The 27,192-nt window shown below is 35.0% G+C and overlaps 1 protein-coding gene across 3 annotated transcripts in view; it reads left to right on the forward strand.

Annotated features, from left to right (window-relative positions):
- The window catches only part of LOC150106811 (nucleoprotein TPR-like), an 826,699-nt gene that overhangs the window by 164,833 nt on the left and 634,674 nt on the right, over nucleotides 1-27,192 (forward strand). For all 3 annotated transcript variants that reach the window (XM_090393327.1, XM_090393328.1, XM_090393329.1), the window contains exon 8: nucleotides 5,793-6,015. In XM_090393327.1, coding sequence (XP_090249453.1) covers nucleotides 5,793-6,015 — 223 coding nt within the window. The remainder of the gene's footprint in view (nucleotides 1-5,792; nucleotides 6,016-27,192) is intronic.

The following is a 27,192-nucleotide window of genomic DNA, read 5'->3' on the forward strand; positions in this document are numbered from 1 at the left end:
CTGCTTTCTTTGGCTGTTGCTGGCCTTAATGTTTCATTCATTATTCCATTTTCTATGGAGAATTTGTTAATTTTGTTAGAAATACCTTAATCTTCAATAGCCCAGATAATCAAACTGATTGACATGTTCAGTTAATTTGTCTACTACTATTTTATTTTTGATGGACATTTTTCCTATGAATACCATAATTTCAGTTTTTTCTTGAGAGATTGAGATATTGTTTTATTATTAAATTCAGTTTATATAGATTTTTGGAGATTATCCTCTGTTGTATCAAATATCACTTGGTCATCTGCAAACTATAGTTTCTAAGATAAAATTATTTTCAATTTGGATTTTTTTCTTTGTTGTTTAACTGCCACTCTTTGATTACTTCATTTGTATATATTTCAAATAATACTGGAGATAGGGAACATCCTTGTCTGAGTCTTCTTGTTACTTCAAATGTTTTAGTTCTGTTCTCACCTCTTTTTATGCTCATTACTGTTTTCTTAAATAGGCTATAAGTAGTTTGAATAAATTTCTATGTAAGTGATTTTCTAGTTCAGTGTTTTTTTTCAACCTGTGGTCCGCGACGATGGGACAGGTGGTCTGCAGACAGACTTAAATTAAATAAATAATTTTTTTTTAATTATCCAAACAAAACAAATTAAAATTGAATAAGTAAGTAAAAATTATTGAAATAAAATGGATACTTAAAAAAAACCAACAAATAGCAGCAGAATTTTCATTCCATGAACATTCTGCCTCTACAAATTATTATAGTTGCAGAATGACGAGTAATAAAAGAGGGGTAAAGTGAACAACAATATGGTTTTATTGCTTCCGCCTTCCCTTGCTGTTTTGTCAGATTTGAAGTAAACGTGTTAACCACATTTCAACCAATTGCTTGTTGTTTATTGATTTTTATTATTGAAAGTTTTCCTCCTTCAACCAAGACTCAGGATATCTTCAGAAGTACCATGTTGTGAGCTAACCCCAGTATTTATATGTTTTTTAATAATGGAAAAGTGGCTTAGAACTAGGACTTTGAAAAGCAAAGCAAATGAGACAAGTGATGCCAAGCCTAATTGTGATACACGTGTTATAATGATGAGTAAATCTGATACTATTAAAGTAGAAGAAACAAGCAGTTCAAAGAAAAAATACAGTAGGAAATATAACAATTCATATTTGGAATTTGGGTTTACTTGGTGTGGAGATGAAAGTGAACAAAAACCTTAATGTGTTTTGTGTTATTAATTGTTGTCGAACAAGTGCATGAAACCTGCGAAACTCTGACATTTAGAAAACTAAACATTGTGATGTGAAAAATAAGTCAATTGAATTTTTTCAGCAATGCTTAGGGACATTAAATCGTGGGAAAGATAAAGTTTCGGCCATGTGTTTGATTAATAGCAAGGCCCTGGAAGCATCCTGTCTCTTAAGTTTGCACATAGCGAAATCAGGGAAATCTCATTCAATCGGGGAAAATTTACTTCTTCTAGCTATCAAAGAGCTGGTAAAACTATGTTTGGCAACAAGTTATTAAAAGATGTTGATTTGATTCCTCTTTCAAATGACACTGTTGGTCGCAGAATTAATGATAGGTGACGTAGAATCTCAGTTAATCGAAAGAGTTAAGACCGATCCCTTATTATGCATTACAAGTAGATGAGACTACTTATGTTACAAATGATGCACAGTTAATATGCTATGTAAGATATGCGCATGATAACAACATTCGTGATGATATTCTGTTTTGTAGAACTTTATCATTCCGAACAACCGAAAAAGAAATATTTCACACTCTCAATAATTACATAATACATAAAAGGATCTAATGGGAAAAATTTATGGGCTTCTCTTCGGATGGAGCTCGCGTCCTTACAGGCAGACATAGTGGGATACTTTCTAAGGTCAACGAAGTAGCTCTGGATATGAATTGGGTACATCGTTTCATACATAGGGAAGCGTTAGCCTCCAAAGGAATGCCACCAGAATTTAAAACTGTGCTATACAATGCTGTAAAGCTAGTTCATTTTATTAAGGCTCGACCATTAAATAACAGGTTATTTTCAGTACTCTGCGATGAAATGGGCAGTGATAAGCAACTTTTGCTTTATTCTGAAATTTGCTGGTTTTCCAGGGACAAAATACTAACAAGGTTATTTCAATTAAGTCACGAAGTTTTATTGTTTGTAAATGAACATAATTCTGATTTTGCATCACTCCTTGTTGACGAAGCATGGTTATCAATACTATCCTATCTTTCAGACATTTTTTCGAAATTAAATGAACTAAATCTCTCCCTTCAGGGAAATCCTTTAACTGTTCTTGATGCCTTCTACAAAATAAATGCATTCGAGAAAAAGCTGGTGTTATGGATTAGTTATGTAAAATAGACAATTTGCACCTTTTCCAACATTGGAATCCTTTTTAGTGGATAATGATATTTTTGTTGATTCTGAGTTTCTGGAAAGAGTTTGTGTGACTACCTCAAAACTCTGAAACAGAATTTGGAAACATATTTTCCGAATAACTTTTATAAGAAATTTCTGTGGGTTTGCAATCCATTTCAGGCTTACAGTCACGAGAATGATCTTTCGTTATAGAAAAAAGAACAGTTAATTGAGCTTTCAAGTGACAGTAGGCTTAAAATGCAATTCTGTGATCTTGGTTTGGCTTGATTCTGGATCTCGCCTTCAGTGAGAAGTGAATTTCTCGAATTATCTGAAGAAGCATTGAAAATTGTCATGCAGTTTTCTAACCTGTCTTTGTAATAAAGGATTTTCATCGCTCCTTCAAATAAAGACAAAATACAGAATCGTCTTAGTGTGTGTGTGCGTGTGCGTGTGTGTGTGTGCGTGTGCGCGCGCGTGCGCCGATCTTCGACTGAAGTTGACCAATATCGAGCCAGATATCCAGCAACTCTGCAAGGGCTGAGAAGCTGAATCATCTCATTAAAAGTAAGTAGCAACATAATTATATCATATTATTTATTTCTTTAATAAAAATTAAAACTTTGATGATACACTTTTAATCATTTACTTCCAATTTAATTATGTTTCCATATGTATTCAAAACATGCTTTTAGATTTATTAAATTATAAATGGCATAGTTTTTCCCAAATGTTGGTAATCCCCACATAGGTTTTTAAAAAAATTACATAACTTAGTGGTCCGTAAAATTGTTTTAGGCATTTTACTGGTCCTTGGGCTTAGAAAGGTTGAGAAATGCTGTTCTAATGGATTAAGGACTTTATATCTCTATCTTGCCAAAGCTTTTTTATAATCTCTGAATGTCAGATGTGTTTCTAAGTCAAATTCTTTTCTTTATATATTTTGTCCTGTTGGCTTCCACCTCACACCAGATAGCCTCAAAAACTCCCTGCTTCCTAAGACGTTATTACATTTCTCTGTGCATTTCTACTCTAATTGTACTCAAATCATTAGGTATCATTAGTAGTCTCTGCTTTTCTCAGTTCTGTCTTCCTAAAAATACTCATTCCCAGTTACAACATCTGACTGTTTGCCAGATATCATTTATGGCAACAATTTTAGGCCATAATGTATTCACCGAAGCAACAAACCCAACTCTTTTGTTACTGGTGCTTCTTGCATTTGTGTATAGTCAAATATACTCAAATATATACTCCATATACACAAAAGTCTAGCCAAACCCAAAATGTATATTTGCATCCCTTCATCAGATATGCAACCATGCTCAGTGACATTCATATCATTATATTTACATACCATAGTTGTACTTACAGATACATTCTCATTCCTTGGATGGTTTTCCTGACCTTCATTAGATCTCACTCTAATAAGTAATTTCTTCAGGCTCATGATCTGAAGTCCATTTAATTGCTGACCCTCTCTCTTAAGCAAGTTTTTTCTACCATCCGACTTACTCCACACATCCAAAAATTCACACCCATTTCTTTTATGCAGCCTGCATGTTGGTTCATTTGCTATCAGACTGTTTCTTAACCAAGTTACTGTTGTGGTAATAAACCAGTAATTTTCACCCTTTTACTTTTCTTTCTTGCTTCTTCTATCAGCCCCTTCATATCTTCTCTCATGCTATATTTGTCAGTGCTTAAATTATTACTTTTATTGGGATTATATTGATCAAGTGCATATAACAGCAACTAAGTTATACCAACTAGTTTCACCAACTAAGTCTGTTGGCATCTTCAGGGTACATAACTGATGTACGGCACTAAAAAGTAAAAAACTGTTACAAACTATAATCAACCGATTCCAATTATATTAAACAAAGAACAGAGCGCGTACAATACATTCATAGAGCGTGGATGATATCACTTGTTGTTATTTAGGAACGTTCTATAGTTGGCACTGTAATTCAGTTCTGGCGAGTTGAAGGACCTGATAAGGGTCTTCCAGATCACGGGCAAGATTAGTCCTTGGTTCCTGTTAAGGTTTTGTATACAGCGGGCAACTGTTGTGGCCTCCTTAAAAATTCAGGAGCGGAAGTCCTCCTCCATGTAAGGAATTGTGCTTCTATCCCACTCTATGGTATGGTTCGTTCTTGAGAAATGAAAAGCTAATCCCGATTTTTCTTCTCTGTTATTATTGACGTCACCTATGTGTTCTTTTTGCCTAATTTCAAGGCTCCTTGAAGTTTGGCCAATGTAATTCAAGCCGCACGAGCATGGTATGTTATAAACTCCAGCATATTTGGAGAAAGGATGGCTATCTTTTGGAGATCTTAAGAATTGTCTAATCGTTTCTGTGGGTTTAAAGGCCACTCTTATTTTATGTGGTCTAAGGAGTCTAGCAATCTTATTGGAAACTGTCCCCAAGTATGGAATGACGATGGTAGAAATATAACGTACATCATCTTGTTGTCTTTGTCGGGGTTCAGAGAAAAGTATCTTGTGGACGAGTGTTCGAGGAAATCCATTCATGGTAAGGTTGGTAGATATCAGGGATAGTTCTTCCTGGAGGTCTTGTTGATCTGTTGTAAGGAGAGAGGCACGATTCTTCAACATATGTACAATACTAAGTTTCTGAGAAATGTGGTGCGAGGAAGTGAAATGTAAATAATGTCCTGTATTGGTAGGTTTGCGGTAAACTGAGAGGTTGATACCACCATTCGGAAGCTTCTTAATTAAAGTGTCCAGAAATGATAATTGGTTATCTTCTTCATGTTCTAGAGTGAATTTGATTGTGTAGTGTAGAGTGTTTGTAACAGTTTTTTACTTTTTAGTGCCATACATCAGTTATGTACCCTGAAGATGCCAACAGACTTAGTTGGTGAAACTAGTTGGTATAACTTAGTTGTTGTTATATGCACTTGATCAATATAATCCCAATAAAAGTATTTCCAGAGCTTTTTGGTCAAGAAAATTAAACGTTTTTTTAACTTAAATTATTAGTTTCAGCAAGCATTACTATCTGTTTTCTTTTCTTTTCTGTTTCTCTGTTACATTTCTCATATTTTGACTCAGGAAATTTGCAATTTCCCGAGTCAAAAAATTTCCAGAATGTTATGAAAATTGAGCATAAAAAGATGCTGAATTTTCATATCTGGGATTTTGGATTTTCATAACATTCATACCCCTTGAGGATACAGCTACTTTTTTCATCTTCTCTTCTGAACTAATATCATGATTTGAGTGCAATGATCCTTACAGAATGCAATTTATGCAACATTATTTGTTCGCTGATTTGAAAAATGTTGCCCTTTTTGTAATCATGTTATGTATAATATTATTTAAAAATCAAAATTGTCTTACTGTTACTTAGACACATATGTACAATATATTTCCTTTTCTTAATAGCAATCAAGTGAAGAAGCACAAGAAAAAGCACAACAAATGTTAAGAGCATTAGAAGAGATGCAAAAATTACTCAAAGAAACAACAGAGTCACATAGTAAATTAGAGCACACACTAAATGAATCTCAGGAACGGTGGGAGTTGCAGATTAAAAACAAGGATAAGGAAATAATTCAGTTACATAAAGAATTAGAACATGCAAATGAATTGTTGACAAAAACCAAAGGTAGTATTTTATTTTATTTTTTTCTCTTAGAACTAGCTAAATAATTTTAGAAATACTTATGGGATTCTTATTAGAAAAGATCACAAGATTAAGTGTTTTAAGGTGTATGTACTGATAATATTAAATGCCATTTTATCCCCTTTAGCTAGGAAGTATACTATGAGAAAGAAAAATTTACTTTACATGTAACAGAAAATGTGAGGATTTTAAAAAAAAATGCCAAGATAATCTGAAAAAATAAACAAACAAAAAAAAAAAGTGAGGGTGAGGGGAAATCATTAGAAATTCAAGGTAGATCATAGGTGTTAAGTGACTTTTATTGTCTGATAAAAACACCATTGCACACTACTTGATACAGTATACTGAGACAGAACTGCTGGTCACGATCAGATGGCTACATATTACTCTGCCAAATTGTACTTATAAGGACTGGCTTAAAGAGGCGAAGCAAGAATACTTTTTATCTTCCCCGTTATCTGTAGAGGACAGTGTAGGGATAAGGTTATTGAGCTATTAAAGCTCTAATCATGGCAGGAGGGTAACAGCAATAGCCCAGCCTCAGTTAGAACTTCATTGGCTACAGCATCGCCATCCATTACCCTCCAAGGGTATTCAGGAGGATGGTATCTCTCCAATAAATTGCCAGATTGTACATTATATACTATTATACTACCTGAGTAGCTGTAGGGTGTGTGTGGGGGGGGTTGTCAATGCTGGATGTAGATAGGAGACTAGGTACTGATGATGCTAGTAACACATCCAAAGGAAACTTCCTAATCAGCTAGAGAATGACTCTGCTGCTTGCTCTGCCAAATCATATTTGAAGGGAGTGGAGCATAGTAGTATGCAGTGGCATTTTGCTGGCCCATGTATTCATGAAAACTTGAGCACAATTTTTTCCGTTCTGAGATTTAGTCTGATCCATATCCTGTGTTCACAGGAGCTATAGTTACAAGCTACAGACTTAATGTGATATGCCTAAAATTGGTGACAGCTTCTTTGTTAAACGATCTTGTATATTACTTGCTAAATATTTCTATAACAACATCGTGAATGCTTACTCCTTCAGCTACTTAAATACTGCATATACCTGCATTTTAATAAGAAATTGTCACATTTTCCCAGCTACTCTAATTTAAACAAATTTGCAGTTTCTGCTTTAATTTTGACATGAACCTTTTGAGGGTTTAACACACTAAAACCAGTTATATTTCTGATATTAATGTTGCCTTTTTTCATCTAGCTATAACCTGTATTATTGCAAGCACTAAATTAATTCACTTAACTTCATGTAGCTACAAAAATCCATCACTGTTTACATGAGTTCAAGTGATTATACTGTCTGGACAGTAGACCTTAAACAAATATGCCACTGCAACTGACTGAAGTGAACCTTAGCTTGCTTACATGTCACAGGCTAAAAGTAATCAATTAGAATATGTTAAGTTAGAATGGGCTAGAGTAATTTTGGAATGGAGACACTGGAGAAATTACTAAATAAAATACAGTGAATTCTGGTTAATTGGGGTGTTAATATATGTTCAGTCTCATCTGCACCATTTGTAATAATTTAGACTATGCCATTTTGTTATACTACATTCTATATTATATTTTATGTACTTCCACTACCCTGCTTTGTCTTTATTTTCTCTTTACGTAATATTCAGGAATGGTTGACTGCTACCATTTATCTATTTTTACTATATCTTATTTCTCATGCTCTATAGTCTAAAAAATTTATTTATTTAACAACTGCTCCAGTTGCACTATATATTGAGTGTGAGATTATAAGATCTTAAATCAAAGACAAAGCAGATATCGTTTATGTTCCCCCATATATTATTCTTATTATAAATAGTAGTGGCTTAAATAATCATATGAACTTCTATCTTATGCAGGTTTGAATTTTTTAGGATAGCGCATTGACACATTCAGTCCAATGTTGTTTATAAATCATTAAGTCTAAAGGAATATTTACAGTATGTACACAAAGTCATTACAGTTTTCTTGCTAGTCTCATTTCCTTCTAATCTAACCTTAGTTCTAAGCTAATTCACAATTTAGCATAACATTACTTGAATATATGACGTAACTTGGTTAAGCCTAATTCAATGTTATACAATATCTCATAAAAATACACTTGACATACATTCTTGTTCAGTATTACAGCTACTTACAATTCCTGTTTAGTATTACAACTACTTACAATTCTTGTTCAGCACACAGTCTTTCACATTGACCTTTTGTTCATACATATGTCTTCTTCTCTTTCTTTCTTTCTTTGCTGACTTGGTCCTGTTTTCCTGCTAAATTTCTTCCTTATCCAAGTTGTCGATTATGCCTTGCCCTACAGGTCTCTTAACATGGTGGCAATGTATAGCTCCTTCCTTTTGAGACAATCGACACAATAATTCTCACGTGGCGGCGAATCCAGGTAAAAGACTTCAGAACTTACGACGTTTCTTTTTCAACTTCTGACAGCGAACTTGGTGTGATGGGGACTCAGATAAGAGAAGGCCTTAAAACAAATCCTAAGACAAAATTTCTTATCGGTGAGTTGCTTTATATAGGCCCAGACAGCCATTTGTGTATGCGCTCGTCTCTCGAAAATGGTTACATATTTACCTTCGGACATGCTGACGCCATTCTTCTCACGTTCTTGAAACTCTTTATCCATGGCAACTCTGGTCACATATTGACCTTTGGATATGATGACATCATTCTTCGTGGGTCTTTGGAATTTTCCATTTATGGCAATTCTCAGAAATCTTCACTAATTGTAGCATTAGACTTATTGATTTAACTTTACTTAATATCCTTACATGATGACATCATGCACTACATTATTTTAACAAAGGCTTAATACAATAATATTACAGAAAAGATTAATTCCGAATACATTCTCCTAAGCTAAAAAACATATAAAATTGAACATGATAAGTTATGAAGTCACATATCATGAGAGATTTTACAGAGTCATCGGAACCAGAACACTTTTTCCCAATTAAGTGGCTGCCCCAATTATGCAAAATTTTATGGAAAAAGTTAAAATATCACAAAAAGTTAAAAATGTTTAAAAATAGACAAACTTTTAGTATGCCGTTGTTAACCATGTTTTTATTTAAAAAAACTAAACATATACATATGTGTCAGTATCCCTAATCATCATCATCATCAACAACAAATTCCTGACTTGTACCCTCAAGGGGGAGGGGTGTACAGGATATTATGATAGTACTACACGAAGAACTTACATCATTAATAACTTCCTATCAACAGTTTTCCTCCAAATCAATCTGTTATCTGTTAAGATTCCAACATTATCAGATCTTATATTTCTGTCTTCTAAGACACTTTTTATTGTATCAATCCACCTATATCTTGGTCTTCCTCTGGGTCTTTTTCCTGCCAACCTGGCAAAGAACAATTGTTTTGCTAATCTTTCCTCTCCCATTCTGTTTAAGTGACCATACCACCTGAGATGAGCTCTGCTAACACATTACTGAATGCTAACAATGTCAAGTTTTTTCCATATATGCTTATTTTTAATATGATATTGCCTTTGATGCCATCTGTTCATGCCTCTAATCTTTCTCAGGACTCTCATATCTGTGATCTCTAGTCTTTGGTTAAGTCAAAACTGGTTTGAACACTGTCTTGTATGCAGCTAATTTAGTGTTCCGACTAATTTTTTTCTTATTCCATATGAATTTATTCAATTGACTTCCTACCATACCAGCTTTGTTGATTCTGTTGCCTATTTCCATATTTAATTTATCATCTTCACTAAAAATCGTGCCTAAGTAGCTGAAATGTTTTACTTGTTCCACAGGTTCTCCATTCACAACACAGTTGACATTTTCAATGATTCTGCCTATTTTCATTGTCTTTGTCTTTTTATTGCTGACCTTCATACCAAATTTATTACAGTTATTCAATTTAGTCAGGGAATCTTGCAGACCTGTACTGGATTTATTTAAAAGTATAACGTCGTCTGCATAAAGTGAAGAGCTGAGATTAACATCTCCAATTTTGATATCAGGTTTAATACCACATTCCTTCATAATTTGATCCATATAGATAATAAATATCAGAGGGGATAATGTACATCCTTGTCTGACACCAGATTTAATATCAAACCATCTTCCTGTACTTCCTGCATTTCTAACTGCTGACTTACAACTCAAATAAAGATTAAGTATTGCTTAATATAATGTCCTGTTTACACCATATAACTGTAGTGTTTTGAATAGTTTTTCTCTTGGCATCTTGTCATGTGCCTTTTGCAGGTCTTGATTACCTTGAAGGACCTGTGTTTCACTCAGGATTTCTCCATGAGTGCAGGTCACAAAGATTCCTCCAGTGATCGCAATCTTGAGCCTCTCTTCCATGTTATACCCATATATTTCACTAATGGATCTTTCCATCTTGTAGGTAGTCTTCCTGGTTTTCTGTTTATTTTTGGTTGCCAATTGAGTATTCTATATGTCCATCTGTTATCCCTGAGTCTAGCTATGTGACTTATCCATCTCATCTTGCTTTCATATACTGCAGTACATCTTTTATGCCTGATTTCGTTTTTAGTTCCGTGTTTCTAACACGTTCCATTTTGCTGATGTTACAAATTCTATGTTCCATTGCAAGCTGAGTTATTCTGAGAGTCTCTTCTTCTTTTCTTGTCATGTTCTATGTTTCTGATCGATATGCGATGATGGAAGAATGTCACTATTAAATAGTTTTGCCTTCGCAGAGATGTCAAGATTTGGATCAGTAAGTGTTTCTTTTAGTTTGTTGAATGATAGCCATTCAGCTTTCTTTCTTTTTGCTAGTTCTTCAGATAAATCGTTATTCATTTTTATTGTTTGTCTTAAGTAACTATAGGAGTCGACTTGTTCTATAGGGGTGTTATTAATACATAGGTGACTCTCACTTGTGTAGAGGTTTTTAATCCATTTTGTTTTTTCTGGATCCATTTCTAAGCCTATCTTACTGCTATTTGTGTATATTTTTTCTCCCATTTCTTCTAGGTCTTTTGAGTTGTGGGATATCAGTACTAGATCATCGGCAAACATAAGGATTGTAGTTTTTCGCCATCTATGCTTAATCCTCCGTTTAGGTCTATTTTTTTCAGAAGGTATTCTAAAGTTCTGGTAAACAGATTTGGGCAGATCACATCGCCTTGTCTGACACTTATCTTTAATCTACATAGGTTGATCAAATAGGGTTATTTGTGTGGTCTGATTTTTGTTAATTTCTTTTATCATGTGGATGTAGGTAGGGTCCACATTTATTTGCATTAAGGCACTGATGACTGAATTGTGTTCTATGGTATCAAATGCTTTTTTAAAATCAATAAAGAGGAAACATTGAGGGATTTGGTATTCTCTGCATTTTTCTATTAGTTGTGAAATGACCTGGATATGATCTATTGTGGAGAAGCCTCTTCTGAATCCTGCCTGCTCTCTGCTGGAGTTGTCTTCGAGAGTGTTGAATTCTGTTCAGTATTACTGTTGGATTCTGATTATGTAGAGATTTAAGTAATTATTATTTGCTTCAGAATCCAACATGATCTTCCATCACAAAGGCTAGACTTGTAAATATTATTTAATGTAAACAACTTATTTTACAATTTAATATTCATATAACTACTTTAATTTTGTCTAATATTTAATTAATTAATCAAAGATATATGTATTAATAATGAAAATACTGTATTAAATATTATTAAGCTATTTTATTCATTACTATATTAATATTATAAGAACTTGTATTTGATAATTTAACTGTGCATTATTTGAAATGTAAATATTCTCTATTTATTCATTCCTATTTGTAGAAATTTAATGTTATGTAATAGCTCAATTTTATTATGTTTTGTTTTGTTGTCATGGAAACGTATGTTAGATAGCTTGCACGTTTTGGAACACTACGTGAGGAGAATGTTTATTGAAAAGAGTTTTAGATCACGAGAACAATTTAGGCGGGAAGGATGGATATAAAAAGGGAAGAATGCGGAAAATAAGATTAATAAGGAAACAGAGAGAGAGAGGATTAGCATTAGGTTGGAATCGGGGCATTCGAGAATCACAGTGCAATAATAGCGAGTCGGCAAGTCACTCAAGCAGCTAATAAAGTCTACTAGTCGAGAGGCGGTTAGCTAATAAGTTGCAGAATAACAATTATAGCTACGGAAGACAGCTGAGTGACTACTAAATGGACTAGCAATACTTGAATTGAGATTTAATTTCAGGGCCAACCTTTCAAGGAAACACAGAACTTTGAAGCAAAGCACGAAGTTACTAAAGAATAGTAGAGCTGTAAAGTTGAAGTATACTGACAGCTGTGTTTAGAATTGTAGTGTCTAAGAATTAATTGAATGCCAGAAGGGTGAACAACTGTGCATATAAAACCCCAAGTTAAGGAATTATTGTGTGTTGCCTTATTTCATGAGTGATCAGTAGTGCTTCATGCAACGATTGTTTATGTGTATTGTGACCGATGATTAATTCAGTTATTGCTTAGAGGAATTATTTTAATGAGTGCCGTATACTATTTAAGTGTTTACAGTTATAAAAAGTGTTTAAGTATAAGTAGATGAAGAAGAAAAGATTAATGGTAAGATTATTCCAACCTTAATATTATTGTACAGAGAAGTGTGTGAGTTTCATCTTAGAATTCCCTAATACTAACACCACTAACTATTGCGGAGAATTAGCCGAAGTATCAAATTAAAAGTGTTTGTTTGTGAAGAGGTGTTACTGCAAATTTTATTGTATTAAGGAACTTTATTGAATAGCTAAAAGGAACTGTGAGAAGACTGTGTTACAGATAACAGAATTACCATTGTCTGAGTTTGTATGACAGTATTATCAGAAAGGCTGAAATGTTTATAATAGCTTAATTGGTGATTTGATCCTAAGTGTAAAATTTGTGATTTTAAAATTAAATGTTTGTTTTTGTTTATCTAAAGTTGTATTTTGCCTGAATTTCTTTTACTGCACCATTCATAAAATATTCGAACCAAAGCGGGTAAAATAAGTAAGTTAAATATACTCGGCCAGTATATATAATATTAACACCTAAAAGGAGAGGTAGTTGTGAGTTGGTTTATCTTCAATTCTTGAACTAATTCAGATATAGAGTGGCGCAGTCTTTAAATATAAATTTTCTCTATATTTGAATTAGAAATCAACTCACAACTTATCAATTAGTTAAGAACATCGTAATTGTAATCATGTCGGATCCAAAGTATAGATTAAGAACAAGTAGGATCCAACATTACTCTGTTCACGATTTTATTTAGGTGAGAGAGTAGACAGATTGGACAATAGTTTTTTATGTCTTCCTTGTTCTCTTTTTTGATTAGAAGTATGGTTTTTGAGGTCTTCCATTCCTCTGGAATCTTTCTTTCTTTGAAGTACCATGTGAATCTGGCAGCCAAGGCTTTGAATATAGTTGGTCCACCTTGTTGGATTTCTTCAGCCTTAACATGATCAAGTCCTGAGGCTTTACCTTTACTCATTTTCTTAAGGGCATGTTCTATTTCTTCTGGAAGTACATCTGGTATATTGCTTGGTTTTGGAATGATAGGTTTTGAGACTTGGCATTTAGTTGCATAAAGATCATTATAAAAATTCTGAACAATTTCTTCTATCCTTTTTCTATTAGTATGTTTTTCTCCGTTTTGATCCTGTAAAGCAGATGGAATTGACTGTTTAAAATTTACTTTCTCTATTTTTTTCAGGCTGGTTTTTGCCTGCACTACTTCTCTTAGTTTTTGTATCCTGAAAGCTTTGTAGTCTTCTGGAATTCATTTCCTTAGTAACTTACAGATAAACCTCCATACTTGAGCATTTCTGGTTGAATATCATCTACCCCTGCTGCATTTCCACATTTCAGACTTTTGATATCTTTTTCTACTTCAAGTATGGATATGTATTCCTGATTGCATGTCTGGTCAGTGTTTTTACCACTGTGCTGTCATCACTGCTTGTTTCATTTAGCAATTTTTTGAAGTACAGTAATTACTCCATACTTCAAGGATATCTTTTTCTCCATTTTTATCATCTACAGTTTTCATGTCAACTTTATCATTTCTAATTCCTTTTACAGCATTCTTTTCCACATTTCTGAGTTTTTTTTAACAGTCTCAGAATATCTTGCCACCTTCTTGATATTTATTTTCTATGTTCTTACCAAAGTCCTCCCATGACTTCTGTTTAGCTAGTTTTATAAAGTGTTTAGCTTTCTTACATTTGTCTCTGTATTCTCTAAGAAAATAAGCTGACTTATTTGCCAGAAACTTTTGATATGCTTTCTTCTTTTCCTTCAGTGCCTCTTTAACTTCCTGTGTCCACCATGGAGTTCTGATTTTTCTATCCTTGCAGACAACCTCACCACATGCCTCTCTGGCTGACAGCATTTCATAGTTGAACTCTATCTATGAAATGCCATTCTATCATTTGGGTAGGATTCCTAAGAGTGCCATAACAATTGACCTGCACAGAAAGTGAGCAATTAGGTTTTAATGACCTATCTGTCACCATTTCATTCACACTCTCATCCATGTAGATATTCAGTAGTTGCTACTTTTGCTTTTGCTACAGATATTCAGAATTTTTATGATTGGTTTCTCACCAGTTCATGACGCTCTCTTTCACTCAGATGGTCATTTGTACTTTTTGTAGTTCCAAGTTTATGTTTATTAGAAATGGAATCAATAATTCCCTTACTCTCTTCTGAATGTTTGAAAACATATGCAGGCCATATCAACTCTCTTCATTCCACTTCACCACTACAAACGCATGGAACAAATTTTTCTTCTTTGTTTATTCCCTTTTCTCCTATCCTTTGAAACAGCTTTTCTTTCATCTATACTTCCTTGAGTATAATCTGAAGGTCTTCATTGTTGATAGATGTCTTTCTCTTCACCTCCTGCTCATCCATGGTTACTAGTGTACTATAGATTTAAATACCCTATTGTAGCTGAGATTGCCAGTAAAAAAAAGTCAATGAAGAATCAAATGCAATGCATTTTGCAATATATAATTACTGAGGATTAATGACGTGCAAAAGATGGTCTGACCTCCCCTCCCCCCTCTCTCTCAGCCAGTCCCACCTAGCAGTATGACCTCTTGTCACAAAAGGACTGTCGTGATTCAGTATTGCTGGTATAAGCATAATATTTGTAGTAGGAGGAAATGCCGATTATCACTACTATTAGTAGATCCTATATACATCCACCCCATTCCTTATTTTTGTGCTGCTGATTTTGGTAAATGTCTCCCAGTCATCCCACACACACTAAAAGGAGATTTAACTAAAACTAAATTTAACTGAAAAGAGATCAGGAAAAATTTTCCTAAGTTGGATACCAAAACATCTCCTGGCTCTATCGGTGTTCTTCCGATTGTCCTAAAAGTCTGTGCTGTACAGTTGACTCCCATTCTGTATCATCTGTCTTTTTTACACTCTCTTATTCCACTGGTATCTACTCTGCAATCTGTAAATTAGCCCATATTCATATTATCCTTAAAAAGGGCGACAAATCTATATCTCAAACTACTGTCCAGTTTCTCTTACTCCACTTCTTTCCAAAGTAACAGAACTATCAACGCTTAACTGCTGAGCTATCTGGAAGACTCTCAGCTAATACATGACTGCCAGTATTCTTTCCATCGCTGTCAATCAACATGTGATTTACTCACTTATGTCACCAATATCTGGACATATACTGTGGAAAAGTTTGGCGAGTCCCAAGTGGATTCCCTTGATAGCACCAGGGCTTTTGACCAGATTTGGCACAAAGGCCTGTTAACCCTGCAGAGGTCATGGCTGATCTGATAGCTACAAACAAATTGTTTAATATAAATATTCTTACACATATCCAGTGTATAGCTTGGAGGTTACGAGTGATATTCCACACTGTTTATGCAATTAGTTTTGGTTTAGCACGTGTTATGTAAAGGTGTGTGATATTTCATAGTAAATTGTATCTGAAAGATACTGCGACCTCTGATGTCAGTATAGTATTGGTTTAGTTTTTTTTTTTTTTTTTTTGTTATTTACCGTTGAAAATGGTTGGAAAAATATATAGATCGGATAATCCATCAGATGTTGAAGAGATTCAGCGATTTTGTTGCTCGAGTCCGATGATTAGAATGATAGAGTCTAATGTGAAAGTGATATTTGATGGTCAGTTGTATCTGAGAGATACTGCAAACTCCAATGTCAGTATAGTATTGGCTTAACGGTTGTTTTTTCTGTTTCTTTGTTCAATAATTTCTAGATTGTATTATATTTGCAGTGTTTTTTTTTTTAAAGTTTTAGCACATACTAGTAATGACTGTATCTCTCAGATACACGTGACCTAGCCGCAATTTTTTAGACTGCAGCCTCTGCAGGGTTAAGCAAACACCCATCATTTCCCCCCACCCCCTCGACTTCTGTAGTTGGACTACCAGATTTCTGACTGGACACTCACTTCAGGTGATTGTGTATAGTTCCTTATCTTCTAAGTATATAGCCAATGCAGGGGTCCCACAATGCTCTTTTCTCTCACCCACCATATTCCTTCTAAATGACTTACTGCAGCAGTGTACCAACCCTGAGAAAGGATTAAAACTAATTTTAATGCTTCCAATATTTCGTCTCAGTCACAGAGACATCTTCAGGGATTACACAAATGTTTTGTAACAACACACATAAATACAATACAACAGTGAGTGAAACTAAAGTCCTATCTAGGTGGTGCACCTTCTGTGGTGTTTGCAGGTGGCCTAGGATGTAAAGAGGGATCTCTGATAATTAATGTTTCCCAAATTTTGGGAAGTTTTATGCAAACCGTATTTGTTTACATTAGGTTGATTCCTGCATGCAGATGCAGATTCAAAGAATAGTCTTTGTTTTTTGAATTTACTATGGTGGAATGGTGTTTTTTCCCCCAGGAGATCCTGTGGGTTGTATCCAAAACATGGTCTGCAAGGCCAGATTGACCATAATCGTGATTGCAGATGTATGACTTGTTTTCTTCTAATCGGATGGTTGCTAATCTGCCTGCCTGTCTGAAGTAAGCCAGTTTACAGGAACAAGGTACTCTATATACTTCAGGCACACTGAGAGAGGAGGGAGCTGATCTTTGGTGGAACGGATAAGGGTAGCAAGTTTACGTGGAGCTTAAACACTCTGTGGAGGTTGTACTTTTTTAACGATCTGGCTATTTTTTTCTGATGTGCCACAGATGTAAGGTATGGTGATGGCATTTCTGAAGTCCTTCTGAAGAGATGGTCGGGGAATGGGGAAGGACGTGATTATTTTTTTAATTCTGTAATCATTGTAGCCATTGGAAAAGAAGGTGTTGTGGGTATGTTTGAGTTCGGTTGAAAGGGCAGTTTCACTGGAACAAAGATTGTGGACTCTATTGGTTAGAGTTTTAATAATGCCATATTGCTGAGAGGGGTGGTGGTGGGAGAGTTTGTGAATGTATCTGCCTGGATGAGTAGGTTTTCTATATACAGAGAAAGAAAGGTTACCATTAGGAAAGCATGTTATTAAGGTGTCTAGGAAGGGTAAATTATTGTTATTTTCCTTTTATATCGTAAACTGGATTCTTGGATGTAGGCTGTTGAGGTGACTGAGGAAGGAGTCTAATGTGTCTAGGCCATGAGGCCAAATAGAGAACACATCATCTACATATTTTAGCCAGATAAAAGGTTTTAGAGGGGAAGAGTCTATGGCTCATTTTTCAAAATTTTCCATGTAAAAAGTGAGGGGGGGGGGGATCCATGGCAGTTCCCTCTATCTGTTTGTAGATTTTGTTCTTCCAAGAAAAATAACCAGAATCGATGTCAAAGGAAAAGAGCTCTAAGATATCAGAAGGAAAAACGTTTTTTAAGAGTGTTAAGGTGTCAATTAGGGGAATATTGGTAAACAATGAGATGATGTCAAAGCTGACCAATATGTCTGTATTATTTAAAGTAAGATTTTCAGTTAAGTTTTTAAAATGGGTAGAGTGTTTTACATAAGATGTGGTAAGACCAGTGGGGGGGGTCAGAGAGTTAGCTAGCTGCTTTGACAATTTGTAGCAAAGAGCATTAGTGGCATCTGCTATAGATCTTAGGGGAGAATTAGGTTTGTGGATTTTAGGTAAACCGTGGGGGGGGGGGATGAGAACCGAAAGGTTTGAGTTTTTTTTGTAATGTCAAGAGGACACTTTTTTAAGCAGGTTTTTTTAATTTTTTAACTTGAGTTTTTGTGCGATCATGTTCAATTGGTATGTAGGCAGAGCGATCCCGGAGAATACAATAATATCCATTTTTCGATTATATTCTGAGTCGTTAAGAATGACCATGGCATTATCCTTATCAGCTCTGGTGATGATGTACATAATATCTAATATCGGAACTTCTTTAGGTACGACGGCAAAATTGTGGCCAAGGCTTAGGGCACTAACGGCATCTTCGCTGTCTTTTAGACCAGTGCTTCCCAAACTTCTGGATGTCAGGGCCCCCTTTGCAAAAATTAAACTATTTCACGCCCCCCCCTCGAAAATAAATCGTAATAGAGAGATATATTATTATAATATTTATTGTATTTATATTCAATACAAAACATACACAGCAAATATTGCAAAAATCAAATGCATATATTACATTTTTGCCTCTCACCGTTTGGTTCTGAAGACGATGCGGGCTGTTCTGGTAAAATATGAAAAACTGTCCTTTTTTTTGAGTCTGTTTCTGTTTCTTCTTCTGATTGTTCGCTGGAATTTTTTTATATTTTTTATCAGCCACTTATCCATCTCAGGGTTAAATTTTTTAACGTAGAATAGATCAAATAATATCACCACTTACCGATACTAGCACACCACAGACTGTTAACATGAAATTAGTGAATATTACCTGAATAAGGGAATACCCGGACCAGGAACATTTTTCTCTTTTGTGACTTTTCTCCCTTTAAGGTAATTAAGCCTAATGCGAAACAGACAGCAAAGGCAGGTTATTAAAACGTGCATATGATTGGTGCGGTATTAACAAAAGATCGTGCAACCGAAAGATAAAGGCGTAGCTGACAATTGAGTTGAAATGCTAACTCCCTTCAACGTGAAAGTGAAACTGTGTGAAACTGCCATAACATTCATTATATATATATATATATATATATTACTTAGTTTTAACACTTTTACGAATTTTAACACGTTCGGTTGAATTTTATTGTTGCCTTGGGAAATCGAACTCACACACATCTAATTAATAACAATAGTTTTTAGTTAGATACTGTGTTTGCCCATGCAACATATGGTTTTGTTTCAGTCTATACAGCATAGTTTCTGTATGAGAGGACACGTGATTCATTAATTAGTGTGTTTTTATCCCAGTTGTCTCTAATTGCACTATTTGTTGAGAAATATATTACACAGACTCCTCATACCTTATTCACTGGCATAATAAATAAAAGTACTTGTTTTTATTGCCGCTGCAGTTATAGTGGCTGTTAGAGAGGGCGTGTTGTTTACCACTGCAAGGGAGTTACTATCTCCCCATCTCCCCACATGAACTTGTTTAAGCTTTTTTTCATGTGTGGAGTATATGTGAAACTTTTACTAGCTCGGATGACAGCGATAATATAAAACGAGTTTTGATATGTATATATCAACAGTTCCTGATTACGAATGCGTGATGAAAGGGACAGGAAGATTTGGAGCTTCCCTGGAGAGCATTCGAAGTAAATACAATTAACCACTGCTTTGAAATGAAACATATGAATAAGCAATATTTACTAATATTCATTAAGCACCGAAATATGCAGGAAGCAAAGTTTGTGAACCAACACCAATGTGTGAATTTTTCCATTAAAATATAAAAAAAATAACAAAAAAGAAATAACAAATAAAAGTTAAATACATTTCTTTTAAAATAAAAAAAAATCTACTTAGTCTTAAAACATTTAAAATTTGTTTTCATTATTTAACGGCCCCCCTCAACAAAACCTATGGCCCCCCAAGGGGGCCGCGGCTCACAGTTTGGGATGTGCTGTTTTCGACGATAGGTTGACTACTGTATGGAGAAGTTGAACTTGAGGTATCGGTTTTGACTTACAAAGGTTATTAAACTTTTTGATGTGCTTATTTTTTATTTTTTGGAATTCTTTCTGAGCGGAAGCTTCTGAGATGCCAAAGAGAATGGACCAAAATTCAGGATTGAGTATAGCGGAGAGCTCTGATTGAAGATGATCCATGTGAAGGACATCCAAAAAGTGTAACAACGCCAGAAATCATTGATGAAGTGCATGATATAGTATTGGATGACCGGTGAGTCAAAGTGCATAAAATTGCTGAGACTATAGGCATTTCAAAAGAATGTATGGGATATATTTTGCATGAAGAATTGTAAATGAAAAAGCAAGATGGGTGCCGCACTTGCTCACAGCAGATCAAAAGACACTCGCATGAAAATCTCTGAACAGTGCTTGGAGCTAATTTAATAAGCCGAAAGGCTATTTTACCGGTGAAATTGTTAATAGAAAGGGGGATGGTAAATCCCTTTATGTTTTAATAGCCGGGTATGAAACTCGGATCGAAATCCATCTAAATCCATAGTTTCATGCCGAAAAAACTATTGGCAGGCCCAAGTGTAAATGATCACTTGGGTAGTACAACACCAGGGCAACTCCATGCAAAGGTCGAGCAAGCTCCCTCACTAACTTTAATATTCTCTTATAATGTAAAAGCCTGCTCCTAAGAGATGTATGTATATATATATGTATATATATATATATATATATATATATATGTATATATATATATATATATATATATATATATTGTTTTACGTTATGAGAAGAGGTCACTACCCAGACCGGTTTCAACCTTTTTTGAGGTCTCATTAGAGAGTAGGTAGACCTGGAATATCCAAGTTTTAAGTGAACATGAACTTACATACCTCTACTATCGAATTGCCAAAGTGGTGTACTCCTATATTTAATGTTAATTAAATAATTAATTAAATATTTAATGTTAATTAAATTAGTAATTAACATTAAATATAGGTTTTTTAGGGATTTAGCATCCCCCTTTCTATTACGTGCTTGGAGTGTTTTAACAAGAATAAAACTAATTTTGTGCATCGATTTATTACTATGGATGTGACTTGGATTCACCATTGACACAAGAATCCAAATGGCAATTTAAACAGGGGACAGAAGCCGGTTGTTCAGCACCGAAGACGACAAAGTCAGTTCCATCTGCAGGAAAGGCAATTTGTGTTTTGGGATGCTAAAGCCATTTTGTTTATTAGTTATCTTGAAAAGGGTAAAACAATAACCAGGGAATATTATTCCGATCTTTTAACCAGACTAGATGAAAAATTTGTGAGAATAGACCCCAAAGATGAAAAAAAAATCATCTTTCATCAGGATAATGCACCTTCCCACAAAGTTGTTTGGGAGCAATATTCAATGGATGGAAGGATTTGTGATTTTTATACAAAATTAGAAGTTGTTTGGAGTTAAAATAATGCCTCAAGCAAAGAAGAAAACTTAATATTTTAGAGGCAGAGAAGGCAATTATTTGTAATGAGTTTGTGCCAAGAGAGAGATTTGAGGCAAGTGTTATTTATACCAAGAAGATAAATCTCATCATGCATGGGAATTTGGGTGTTGTCAAAAGTAAAGCAGGAGAATGTGGGTTCTTTTTTTGTGAGAAATAAGACAGAATTATATTTTGCTAACATTGAACTAGACAACATTATCCAAACCCCACTGATAAATGTGTTAGGGAATCTGTATTTAGGGTGGTAATGGTTAAGGCTCTGGAGATTCATGCACTGGCGGGTTTTTCAAATGACAGGAAGGAATGTAAAGTGCTGTTCAGCCAAACTCTGTACTGGGTTGGTACACTCCATGTGTTGAGCCTTAAGTGCTATGAAGAATTCATGTTGGAGGTTTAATGGTATTATCAGCACTGAGAAAGGATTAAAACTAATTTTAATGCTTCCAGTATTTCATCTCAGTCACAGAGTTATCTTCAGGGATAAAAAAAAAACGTTTTGTAACAACACACACACAAATACAATACAACAATGAGTGAAACTGAAGTCCTATCTAGGTGGTGCACCCTCTATGGGCACACCACCTATATTTAGTTTAATCCTTTATCCAATTACACTTAGATAAGGGATTAAACTAAATATATAATTTATAGTCTAACCAAGTGGAATAAAACTTCGAGCATCTTGCTCTTATCCAGAGTAATTTAATAATAAGGTGTGACACCTTTTGCAACTGGCATATGGAAATATGAATTCTGCATTGCTTCAACCTTGGTATCACCTCTGGGTCTGGCTCCCACTGAAGAGACCTCAATAAAGGTCGAAACCGGTCTGGGTAATGACCCTTTCCATAATGCATAGCATTATACATGTCTGCAAGGAGATGTGCTTTGCATTATGGGATACTAAGGAAAGTGATGAGAACTTAGTCCACCTTTGCCACGAGTTGCCCCAGTCCTGAAGATACTTCAGGTGCAAACTTTGTTTGCTTACACTTGGATAAAGGATTTAACTAAATATATAATAAGCTATGCATGAAACTGATTTTAGGATTACAGCAAAATAGAATTATTTTAGCAGTGAGTTAATGTAGTTAATTGCTGAAATGCTGAAGAGGCTTGAGCAGCATCCAGCCTCTTCTGCATTTCACCCATCAACATAAGGTATAAGGAAAGCACAGTGTTGAAAATACACAAAACTTGTGATTTAACAGCGTAGCAGAGAATGGATTTAGAAAGAATTGTCACAAAGGATTCTATGAACCTATAAGTTACATCGAAGAGAAAGATTGGAGTGAAGCTATCAAAAAGAAAAAAAATAGAACAAAACTGAAGACAATTTTAATAATCTTTTCAATATTCATTCATGTCCTTAATGAACAGACTAGTTCCACTTCCTAATTTGAATCAGTCCTATTATACCATCTGAGGTTAGATTTTCTTTAAATAAATAATTTTATAAATCTAGGATGGTATGATTACTAGAGAAATGCAGAAAGGAGGTAAGTAGAGTATAGTGACTTGCTGACCGAAACTGAACATTTTTTATCAAAGTGGTATCCCAAATATTTCACCAGAAGTATAACCCATCTTTAAGAAAACAGAGATGTATGGCATGTGAGAATTATAGGGGAAGCTTATTGTCTATTCCATGTGTGATCCTCTTCATTGTTATACTCAACAGGATAAAGTAGCTGGCTGACAAGCAGCCTAGAGATGAGTAAAATGGATTCAGAAGAGGAAGAAGCTGCATAGACATGAAATATTTTTGCTGAGGCAGATCTTTGAGAAATGTTTAGAATTTCAGAAACATGTGATCACATGTTTTGTTGACTTATTAGCATTATTGATTACTTTATATGATAACAGTAAGGCTTATGTTAAAATTCATTGTAAATGATTTAAAAGAACTGAATTCATAGGGGTATGTTTTGTTACCTTTCTGTTTAGTCTTGTAATTGATTTTGGGATAAATAGTACTGCAAAGAAAGGACTGGAGATTAAAGTAATCTAAGAATCTTAGAGTATCTGACCTGGATCATGTGTTTTCTTTCTCCAAGAATGTGGAGCATGTCTCTCTTTTGGAAGGTTGAGGGAATGAAGTGGATATTAGATTAGGAATGGCTTTTGGAGTGTTCTGAAACTTAATAGAAAATTTGAATGGATAGCTGAATTGTAGTAAGAACAAAGCCTAAATACACCTTTTCTCCCTTTTCCAAAGTCTGTACATTGTGTAAGAGTGATAATTGGAGACCGTGCATTTGATCATGCATTTAAAGAGTATCTTAGGAGTGAGTTGGTTTAACTTAGTGAATAATGATGAGATATTGGAGGAGTAGTCATCTGCCTCTTAGCATAATCTTGTGTAAGGAAAAGCTGTGAATAATTTGGTCCTATTATCAGAATGCAGGCACTTTGCTTAGTCAACAAAATTATGTTATTGATCTAGAAGATATTAGGAAAAGACATAGGCCATGAATGAATGAATGCAATAGATTGAAAATGTCAAACAAGACTCTTAATAGAATTGGCTTAGTGTCATGATGCTACAATGAACACTCAAGGCAGACATACCTGGCACAGAACCAGTAAACCGGGACGGAAACACAATAAACTGTATTCCAAATTTTTGTAAAATTGGAATACAGTTTATTGTGTTCAGAAATGATGGCAAAAATTCTGGTTAAATGGAAGTTAATGAAATTTGATATGTTACAACAGAATTATATATCTGTAGTGTGCTTAAGGGTCAAAGCTGTATAACTGAGAGGAGACCTCCACATAGCCTTTCAAGGGATGCGGAGAACCGACCAGGGATTCTGACCTAATGTCCAATCCTCACCTTCTCGTGGTGCACCCTGTTGGGTATCTACTTTGATACTGAACGAACGAGGATGGGCTGGCAATTTGGGATTTAGCCGACCAAATTGTATTCTTATTAGTTAAACCAAAATAAAAAATGATGGTACAACATGACAAAATTTCATGCCGGCTGGGGCGTCGCCCGGTTAAACAAGGCCCCCATTGTTTTCGCCAGGGAACCAGGGCGAACAGCAAAAAGTCAGCTACTGGAACAAATCTGAAAACAAACCCCAACTCAACATCACCAGAGTTAAAGATCGGTACTATCAACGTAAGAAGCCTGAATGGCAAAGAAATGGAGCTAGCTGAGGAATTAGATAAGTACCAGATCGACATAATAGGGGTGACTGAAACAAAAAAGACCAAAACTGGTGAGATCTTTCTGAGCAATAAATACAAAATGTTATATTTAGTCAATGACAATCAAGGAAAAGAAGGAGTAGCCATAGTATTCAACACAAAATATGAGGCTAATCTTCTTGAATGGCAGTCAGTCTCAATTAGAGTAATGTGGGCAAATATGAGAATGGGGAACTGGACAATGAGACTTATTTGTGCCTATGGTCCCACAGAAGGTTCTACTAAGGTAGAAGTGGACGAATTTTTTGACGCTTTAGAAAAAGCAACTGACACAATGAAAAATGAAAAGTTGGTCCTTGTTGGGGATCTAAATAGCAGAGTAGGAAATGATTACGAGACATACAAAAATATTTTGGGAAAATTTGGAGAAAAGAGCAAAGCAAATAATAATGGCAAATATCTGTTGGATTTCTGCTCAGGACATGGACTGGTTATTACTAACACCATGTTCCAACATAAAAATGTGCACAAATTCACATGGAGAGAAGAGGCTAGGAATAAGAAAAGTCTCATTGACTATGTTATTGTTGATAGTGATGTTTTCTTCCTGGTGCAGGACACCAGAGTGTATAGAGGATTTGAAATTGGAAGTGATCACTATTTAGTCTTGAGCAGGATAAAATTGAATTTCATATTGAAAAGAATAACATGTAAGAAAGTTTTAAAGCGAATAAAAGTTGAGCTGCTCTCAAATGTGAACTGTAGACTAAAATACAGAAAGATTATTGAAAAGAAAATGAAAGAGTTTGAGAACAGGAATCAAATCTTGGAGATTCAGTAGCAAACTCTGAAGAAAACATTGATTGATTCTGCTAGAGAGGCATGTGGTGAGGTTGTGTGTAAGGATAAAAAAATCAGAACTCCCTGGTGGACACAGGAAGTTAAAGAGGCAGTGAAGGAAAAGAAGAAAGCATATCAAAAGTTCCTGGCAAATAAGTCAGCTTTTACTCTTACAGAATACAGAGACAAATGTAAGAAAGCTAAACAGTGTGTAAAACTATAAACAAAAGTGATGGGAGGACTTTGGCAAGAATATAGAAAATAAATATCAAGAAGGTGGCAACATATTCTGGTGGTTGTTGAAGAAGCTTAGGAATGGAGGAAAGAGTGCTGTAAAAGGAGTTAGAGATGATAAAGGTGACATGAAAACGGTAGAAAAAGATATCCTTGAAGTGTGGAGTAATTACTTTGAAAAACTGCTAAATGAAACAAGCAGTGATGACAGCACAGTGATAAAAAACACTGACCAGGCATGCAGTCAGGAATACATATCCATACTTGAAGTCGAAAAAGCCATGAAAGGCTTGAAATGTGGAAAGGCAGCAGGAGTAGATGATATTCGACCAGAAATGCTGAAGTATGGTGGTATAAAAGTCTTACAGTGGCTGCACTGCATAGTTCAGAAAGGCTGGACAGAGGGACGAATTCCCGATGATTGGAGTAGAGCTCTCATAGTACCCATATATAAAAAGGGAAATAAAACTGAATGTGAGAATTACAGAGGTATTTCCCAACTGAGTGTTCCTGGCAAGATCTATGCAAGTATACTTGAGAAATGGTTGAGAAGAATTGTGGAAGAAAAGCTTGGTGAAGAACAAGCTGGATTCAGGCCAAATACAGGGTTTAAGGATCAGATCTTCTCTTTACGACAAATAGTCGAGAAAGCATGGGAATATAACAAAGATCTGTATTTAAGTTTTGTCGATTTGGAAAAGGCATATGACAAGGTGCCAAGAGAGAAGCTATTCAATACGCTGCAGTTATATGGTGTCAATGGGGCATTATATCAAGCAATACTTAGTCTTTATTTGAGTTGTAAGTCAGCAGTTAGAATTGAAGGAAGTACAGGAAGATGGTTTAATGTTAAATCTGGTGTGAGACAAGGATGTACATTATCCCCTCTGTTATTCATTATCTATATGCATCACATTATGAAGGAAAGTGGTATTAAACATGATATCAGAATTGGAGATGTTAATGTCAGCTCTTTGCTTTATGCGGATGATGTTATACTTCTAAATAAATCCGCTACAAGTCTGCAAGATTCTCTGACTAAATTCAATTGCTGCTGTAATAGATATGGTATGAGGGTCAGCAATAAAAAGACAAAGACAATGAAAATAGGCAGAATGATTGAAAATGTCAACTGTGTTGTGAATGGAGAACCTGTGGAACAAGTAAAACATTTCAGCTACTTAGGCACGATTTTTAGTGAAGATGGTAAATTAAATATAGAAATAGACAACAGAATCAGCAAAGCTGGTATGGTGGGAAGTCAATTGAATAAATTCATATGGAATAAGAGAGAAATTAGTCGGAACACTAAATTAGCTGTATACAAGACAGTGTTCAAACCAGTTTTAACTTATGGATCTGAGAGCTGGGTCAGAAGTAAAACACTTGACCAA

The sequence above is a fragment of the Typopeltis vanoorti genome, chromosome 5, assembly GCF_054136105.1.
Source record: "Typopeltis vanoorti isolate ZY-2024b chromosome 5, IOZ_Tvanoo_1.0, whole genome shotgun sequence".
In the NCBI taxonomy this organism is placed as follows: Eukaryota; Metazoa; Arthropoda; class Arachnida; order Uropygi; family Thelyphonidae; genus Typopeltis; species Typopeltis vanoorti.